Here is an 8,429-nt window from a genome sequence, read left to right on the forward strand (position 1 = left end):
GGAGAGAGATCAAAATCAGTAATTCTTCATTACTGGAGAGAGATCAAAATCAGTAATTCTTCATTACTGGAGAGAGATCAAAATCAGTAATTCTTCATTACTGAAGAGAGATCAAAATCAGTAATTCAGCATTGCTGGAGAGAGATCAAAATCAGTAATTCTTCATTACTGGAGAGAGATCAAAATCAGTAATTCAGCATTACCGTAGAGAGATCAAAATCAATAATTCTTCATTACTGGAGAGAGATCAAAATCGCTAATTCATCACTACTGAAGAGAGATCAAAATCGCTAATTCAGCATTACTGGAGAGAGATCAAAAGCATTGCCAGGAAGTGGTTACTTGTAGGAAACCAGGTTCGCCCTATGATCAATACTTTCAGGAAACCAATGCACCAGTTCAAGGAACATAAGTGATGGTTTGGACTCCTACCACAGTCATCAGGTTTAAATATCATCAAATTATCTAAACTCTATAGTTAGCAGTTGACATCAATTTACAAAATAAACTTCAACCACCGTTCACTTCAACAATTTCAAGAAGCTCTGATCGACGAATATCACAACACGTTGCTTTATCCGTCCTATTGATATAATATAAATATAATGTAAAAATTAATATACGATCCCTTTACTTTATTCAACCCCTGTTTAGATAATACCCCGCAGAGGCACAGCGGTATGTCTGCGGACTTACAACGCTAGAATCTGGGTTATGATACCCGTGGTGGGCAGGGCACAGTTAACCCATTGTGCAGCTTTGTGTTTAACTTAAAAAAATACATACAGCTGCTCTTGTGAAAACATAAAGTTTCTTAACATTTACTTATATATATATTTACTTTGATTGTTAACTATAAAGGCTTAGCACCGAGACATATCAGTTTAGATATTAAAAATAAAGACATCTCAAAGTTCGACCGTATGAGTTTTTGTGACTTTTAATATGTCATATTGTTTGTAGTATATTTATGTGTGTATTTACACTACTACGGTTAAAAGTGCTTCTTTAACTTGCTGCCCGTTATATTATCATATTAGAATCGTTACAAAATACGTGTTTATTTTCCAAGTTTAGACAATTCTTATATTACTCTTCGTAAAATATAGTTGTATGTTTTTCACTTACCGAAGAAAACAGTTACGTTCGTTTTCTTCATAGGCACGATATTGTGGTATAATTGAGAAGCACTAAAGTTTTCAGACAAACCTGCTTTCAAGTATAAATTGTTTGACTTTATTCGAAAGAGATATACCATTCTTAAAAGGATTTGTAGTAATATACAAGTCTAATTGCTTTATTTAGCTGTGGCGATACATAGATTTAACGAGTAGTCGTATTTCGAATATAATCCAAAAATAAAAGAATGTTCACCAGAAAAGACTTAGATAATTGTAAACAGCCTGTGCGTTTTTCAAGTCAATGCTTAAGGTCACAGAGTGACTTTATCTTGATCGTGTATAAAAGACAAACCCTAAATCAAGAATTAGACCCAACGCTATTACTTCAATTTCTAGTTTAACAAAAATATTTCCCTTTATCTCCCAATCTGTGGGTCGTGGGTTCGAATCCCCGTCGCACCAAACATGCTCGCCCTTTCAGCCGTGGGGGGGGGGTTATAATGTGACGGTAAATCCCACTATTCGTTGGTAAAAGAGTAGCCCAAGAGTTGGCGGTTGGTGGTGATGACTAGCTGTCTTTCCTCTTGTCTTATACTGCTAAATTAGGGACGGCTAGCGCAGATAGTCCCCGTGTAGCTTTGCGCAAAATCCAAAACAAATAAACAGACATTTCCTTTGTCATTTGATCAACCTAAGACACTCAGCTACTTGAAGAAATTAGTGCAAATTTAGGTAACATTATTGACTCGTGGATGATTTCAGCAAAAACTATCATGGTTCTCATTTTACATGCCAACAAATGATGAAAAATGTTCATAAAAATTGAACATCGTGGAAATGTTAAAACAAAAAAATATAAAAGTTACATAACTAAAACATTTCACGTTAACTTACAAGAAAAGGTGAGATTTAAAATACAACAACATGTTGCATAGATTCTAGTTTGAAGGTATTAACGAATCCGTTTAACAGTTGATTGATTTTTAGAATCGGTTGGCTGGTTATTGATACAATGCATTACACCCTGAAGACGTCTACTACGAAGTTACGTTTGGCTACACCTCCATTTATAATGAATATGTATATATATCAAACAGTTTAATAGGTCGTCAAAGTTTATAATAGTTTCTAACTTAAGTTTAAAAAAAAAGGCTTAGGTTTTTCCTTGTAATGAACTTGAGCATTGGCTAAAATAACGAAACGTCGAGGTTTAAAACAAGCATCACTGGAAAGTTTGGGGACTTGTATATAATGGAATTATCCATCCTTTAAGTAATTTATGAGAAGTATCAAGGAAGCATTACAAGAAAAATGATTTATGAACAAAAATAGGCAACGCAAGAGAAGAAAAAATAAAGTTCCTTAAAAGTACATTGAATAAAGTCTTGTTGCTAATCGCTGTTTCCGAGTTAGTTATCGTCTTGAAGGTAATTGGTAATTAATCTGGTTAGTGCACCTGACTGGCAGAACATCCCGCCTTTTTAGTTTTTGTACTGGATTTAATTGGCTAGACTTCATCCCCACTAATTGACGCTGAGGAAAACTTCGAACCTCAAAATGGCTTCACTAATACAGAGAGCTTATGTGCATGCATTAGTTTAACCATAATTGGCACTACATTCCAATTTATAAAAAGGACAACAAAAATATCAAAAAGTAGTTTCAACATCTCGTGATGGCATATAGAATTAAGACACGAGACTTTTTTGTTACAACACACCGACTTTAAAAACCAATAAAAAACTCTTTTTTCACTTTAAATTTGCCTGGTTTCGGATATTCGCGCAATATTACTCAAAGGCTGTCTGCGTTAGTAGTCTCTAATTCTGAACTGATAGAATATAAGCAGGGTAGCTAGCTAGTCAACAGCACCCACCGCAAACTATAGTGTTACGCTTATCTTTCCGAATAGTGGGATCTGCACGTCACCCACAAACACAGCCCCGGATGTTAAGCTGGGTCACGGCCCTTTAATCTAAATAAAAATACAGTAAAGTACATGTCAAGTAATAACAAATTTATTAAACATATTGTTACTCATATTTGAATTGCTCTAATTTTCATTATGTTTCTTTACACTTACCGTTCATGGTGGTATAGGCATAGCGCACTAATTCTGATAATTTACCATACAGTTGGGATTGACGGCGTGGCTGGTCTGGTGGTTAGGGGGCCCGACTCGCAATCTACGGGTCACGGGTTTGAATCCCGTCACACCAAATATGCTCGCCCTTTCAGCCGTGGCTATAAAGTGACGGTCAATCCCACTATTCGTTGGTGAGGTGAAGGTGGAAGGTGATGACTAGCTGCCTTCCCTCTAGTCTTACACTGCTAAATTAGGGACGGCTAGCGCAGACAGCCCTGTTGTAGCTTGGCGCGAAATTCAAAACAAACCTAACCCAGGATCGAAACTAGTCCTTTCACGTTAACAACCAAAACGTAGGACAAAAATTTGTTATTAATTAATGTCTAGATACATATAAAATAATTGTTACTAATTATAACTAGAGTTAGATGACTGTACAAGTCACTAAGCATGATAACGTCAAAATCATCACGATCACTTTCCTACTATTGGTCATTTTCAACACACTTACCATACTAACTATTGTCAAGGTTTTCAACACACTTACCATACTAACTATTGTCAAGGTTTTCAACACACTTACCATACTAACTATTGTCAAGGTTTTCAACACACTTACCATACTAACTATTGTCAAGGTTTTCAACACACTTACCATACTAACTATTGTCAAGGTTTTCAACACACTTACCATACTAACTATTGTCAAGGTTTTCAACACACTTACCATACTAACTATTGTCAAGGTTTTCAACACACTTACCATACTAACTATTGTCAAGGTTTTCAACACACTTACCATACTAACTATTGTCAGGGTATATTTGTCCAGTCCAGGCCACTTCAAGTTAGCTATTTCTTTTCCAGATCTATGAGTAAAAAGGAATAAAAAAATTGTAAAGTCATTTAAATCAATTATTCTGACTAAAGTATTATTTTTTCTCTATTTTCTCAACTCTACAAAAATTAATACCACTCTGGCATACTGGCCACAATAATTAAAGGAAGGTCATTTATTGTACACTCTAACTACAAGGCACAATAACTCTCATGAAATAATTCTAATGGCATCTCTGAGCTACTTTTTAAGACGTTACGTAATTTGGCATGTACTTTTTAAATTAAAGGAAGGTCATTTATTTTACACTCTAACAACAAGGCACAATAACTCTCATGAAATAATTCTAATGGCATCTCTGAGCTACTTTTTAATACGTTACGTAATTTGGCATGCACTTTTTAAATTGTATAGAAAAGAGAAGGAAATATGATGTGATTTCATTAAACAATTTGAACAATAGTAAAGTGAATAAAAGAGATCCAGATTTGTAATGAACATGCCAAGACCCCCCTCCCCAACCCCTCAGACATTAGGACATTTCCATGAGCAGTTGACGGCAGTAGGTAGGCTAGAAGCTGGTCAAACACAGCCATTGCAGGATTACCAAAAGACAAGTCTCACAAAGTTTGGTTAGCAGGATCTGGACACAATTCATCAGATAGTCAATACCCCCGAAATAAGGCCGTTATTTGATAATAATGACTCAAAGCAACTGACAAACTTTAGCTTCTCAACAAATCGAAAAGAGAAAGAATACTTAAATACTCTACTGAATGCATGATAATCCTCCTGAAAAGATTAGCAGTTCACTTATTGTTTACTGTAATAAAGAGATAATTTCTCTAAATATTTTAACGATACTTGAAACCTGCTTGAATTAACGTGACAGTCTGTTTTCCTTTAAATTTATAATTTATTTTCTGATATCAGTAAGACGAATATAAATTTGCAGTAAATTATTAGTGGGTTAACAATAAGTTTACAGACGTAACATTTTCATGATTGCATAACCAGCATTGCCTTGCAGGGTAACTTCATTTAAAGGAAAAAAGGAACTCAAAGAATTAAAGGGGAAAAGAATACTTATTATATATGCATAGTATAGCATTAAGTTGTTTTATGAAATCCTGTTCCTTATTCAGTTAAAAAATACAGCTGTTTTACCACTGTTAACAGTTTTGTTAACAGTAATCGCCTTTTCATAAATAGAATAAAGATCTTTCTCATTATCCTTTAATTATTATGAGCAGTGTAATATTGGTTAACCAGTGTTATGAGTATCCTTGAAATAAATTATCAAAGCTTTGAACTGGGGAGTTTTGTAGATATTTCTACAGCTGTGTTCAAACACAAATATCAACAAATGTGACATACTGAAGACTGAATAACCATCTAATGAGTTCTAGAACTTATTACAGGAACAGAAATATTTATTAGAAAACGTACAGAACCTGTAATATGACTACTGAACATGTCAAACAGAGATAGCTATAAGTGAATATCACGAAAACTAGTCAGTAATAATATTATTATTTGGTAACAATTTGCATAAAATTATTCGAAATACTTCAGTTTTAGACGTTTTTCTTTAACAATGCCACGTGCTTGATTAAACAGTGTTAATAAAATATGTTACTAACTATCTATTAAAGTTATTTAACTTTATGCTAAACCAAATACAATTCGTTTTCTTACTTATTAAAACTTAGTTTTCAAACAACTTTAATATGTCACAGGATCAAAACTTACTAAAATATAGGTTCATTCCACTTGTGTTTTTAATTCTATTTGTAATCAGTTTTTTTCCTTTAATGAAAATTAGATTGTAAAACTTGAAATAAACTTCTATATGGTTGAATGAAAGTTATTACGTAAAAATGTCTTTTCTTGCACCTGTGATGAGTAGAAAACATATTTCAAAGTTACTACAAAATTAGGAAGATTTTTCAAATTTGAAAGTGCTGAGCAAAGTGAAGCACCAACGAAAAAAAGAGTTTTTGGAATGCTGTAGATAGTGCTGTCAACCTACAGCTACTTGTAAATACCCATCGATCCAACATAGGTCGATGGTTTCCACGGTAGTCTTTCACGTGCCGTCTCGGGCGTTTCCTAGACAACGGTTTCTCCTGGAGACTTGGGACAAGAAACCAAAATTCCTACATTGTGACTTAGTGTCTTTAATATAATAAGATCGTCTTCAGGGTTTATAAAGAGCCACAGCTATTAAACAGTAATTCAGTAGTATATTTGTATGTACATAGAAATCTTGCCTAAGTAAATTTAATCAATTTTACGTCGATTCAAATTAATTGGTGCACAATACGAAAATAAAAAAATGGTAAAACAGTACACAAAACAATATAGGTGGCATGATATAGACACTTGAAGAATTAACGTCGAAACAAGCTATACTATAACAATAAACATTTTACAGTTCATTAAAAGTGAACCTAAACATATATATATATATATTAAAACAATAAAACTTGTACAACTATTTAAAGAGTGAACCTTCTGGTAAACAATTCTGTAACAATAAACCTTGCACATACGATGTAACAATAAACGTCTCTTAAACAATACAGGACCAATAAACTATGAAAGAATACTTGAAAATGAGCCTTGATATTAGTACAATAAAGTTTATACAGATTATTGAATCTTGAGCATCAAAACGTGACAATCTTGAGACTTAAAAAAATCATCCAACAAGTGAATCTTATTAAAGTGATTGGTGAACAACCTAGAAACACAAAAATACTGCAACAACTTACCCAGTCGAAATCAAACATAATAAAACAGGAGAATTAACTTAATTACCAGTAGGAGAAATAATACCAGATAAATAAACTAGTGGAAAAATAGATCTTGTATGAATACTTGAAGAGAGGACCTTGAAAGACTACAATAAAATATATTAAACATATGTAAGTGAAGATAACAACAAAGATAATAACTTGAAAAAAGAATTAAATAATAGCAAAAGTACAATGGAAATAAAAACGACCAGTTCATAGAAAGTGAAGACAGGAAAAATTAGTATTTAATTGAAGACAAGAATTAGGCTGTGATAACAAATAATTAAAATACAACAATGGAATTCGGGTCGATCAACCAGATTTAAAAAATATAACATTATAAATGGAAACTAACAGAAATCAAGAAATGAATCCCAAATTAAAAGTTGACTGCGGAGTTTTTATTGGAGAACTTTGAAAGCAAGATACTTCAGAAGGTTAACCTGAAAGGCGAATTTAATTACTATAACTTTTAGTAACGAATACCGAAACAGTGTTATCTTTCAATTTGTAGTGCATACTGGAGGGATTTACACATTGTGATAAAAGTTTAGATAAATGACCTTAACACTCCAGATGTAAATATATTAGTTTTTTTTTTATTACTGCCAACGTTTCGCTTTTACGTTGGTAGTAATACAAAACAAATCTATATATACAGCTGGAGTGTAAAGGTCGTTTCTCTAAACTTTTATCACAATTAGAACAATGTTAACCTCAATCGAGATGAAATCTACTGTATTATGCAACAAAAAACTAATACCATAACATCAGTACAAACAGAACATAACCCATAGACACAAAGGGCATTACTTTATGGTATAACAAAAACCAATACCATAACATCAATACAACCAGAACATAATTATGTTCTGGTTGTATTGATGTTATGGTATTAGTTTTTGTTATACCATAAAGTAATGCCCTTTGTGTCTATAGGTTATGTTCTGGTTGTATTGATGTTATGGTATTAGTTTTTGTTATACCCTAACGTAATGCCCTTTGTGTCTATGGGTTATGTTCTGGTTGTACTGATGTTATGGTATTAGTTTTTGTTATACCCTAACGTAATGCCCTTTGTTCTATGGGCACATAGACACAAAGGACATTACGTTAGGGTATAACAAAAACTGATACACAAGAATAATAATCGGTTACTTCCTGCGTAACGATGTCTATCATGATATAACGAGAAATCAAACCATAGACAAAAAAGGCATTTACGTTATGGTACAAAAACAGCTACTCGAAGCATCAAAATATATATATATGGTACAATTATACGGATTGATGTACATTATATTAAAACCTATTTAAAGTCATAGTGAAATATCATGTATCAGAATATATTAGGTCGTCAAGAAATTTATGTCGCGTTTTGGAATACTTTCATTACCCCCCCCCCCCAAAAAAAAAAAACGTACATCAGGTATAATAATTAAACAAACCGCCTAAACGTCAAGTCAGTGTAGGCTATATAATGTGTAATGTTTAGTATACTCTAATCCCTTATAGTGATGGCATACCACGAGACCCACATTCGGCATGTAATGCTGTTTGAATACAAGAAGGGAATCAACACC

At 33.2% G+C, this 8,429-nt stretch overlaps 1 protein-coding gene across 1 annotated transcript in view; it reads right to left on the minus strand.

Annotated features, from left to right (window-relative positions):
• The window catches only part of LOC111083353, a gene marked incomplete at both ends in the record, with an annotated part of 22,518 nt that overhangs the window by 2,699 nt on the left and 11,390 nt on the right, over positions 1-8,429 (minus strand). The window contains one exon of the mRNA XM_022379839.1: positions 4,007-4,076. Coding sequence (XP_022235547.1) covers positions 4,007-4,076 — 70 coding nt within the window. The remainder of the gene's footprint in view (positions 1-4,006; positions 4,077-8,429) is intronic.

Source organism: Limulus polyphemus, unplaced genomic scaffold, assembly GCF_000517525.1.
Source record: "Limulus polyphemus unplaced genomic scaffold, Limulus_polyphemus-2.1.2 Scaffold9223, whole genome shotgun sequence".
Taxonomy (NCBI): domain Eukaryota; kingdom Metazoa; phylum Arthropoda; class Merostomata; order Xiphosura; family Limulidae; genus Limulus; species Limulus polyphemus.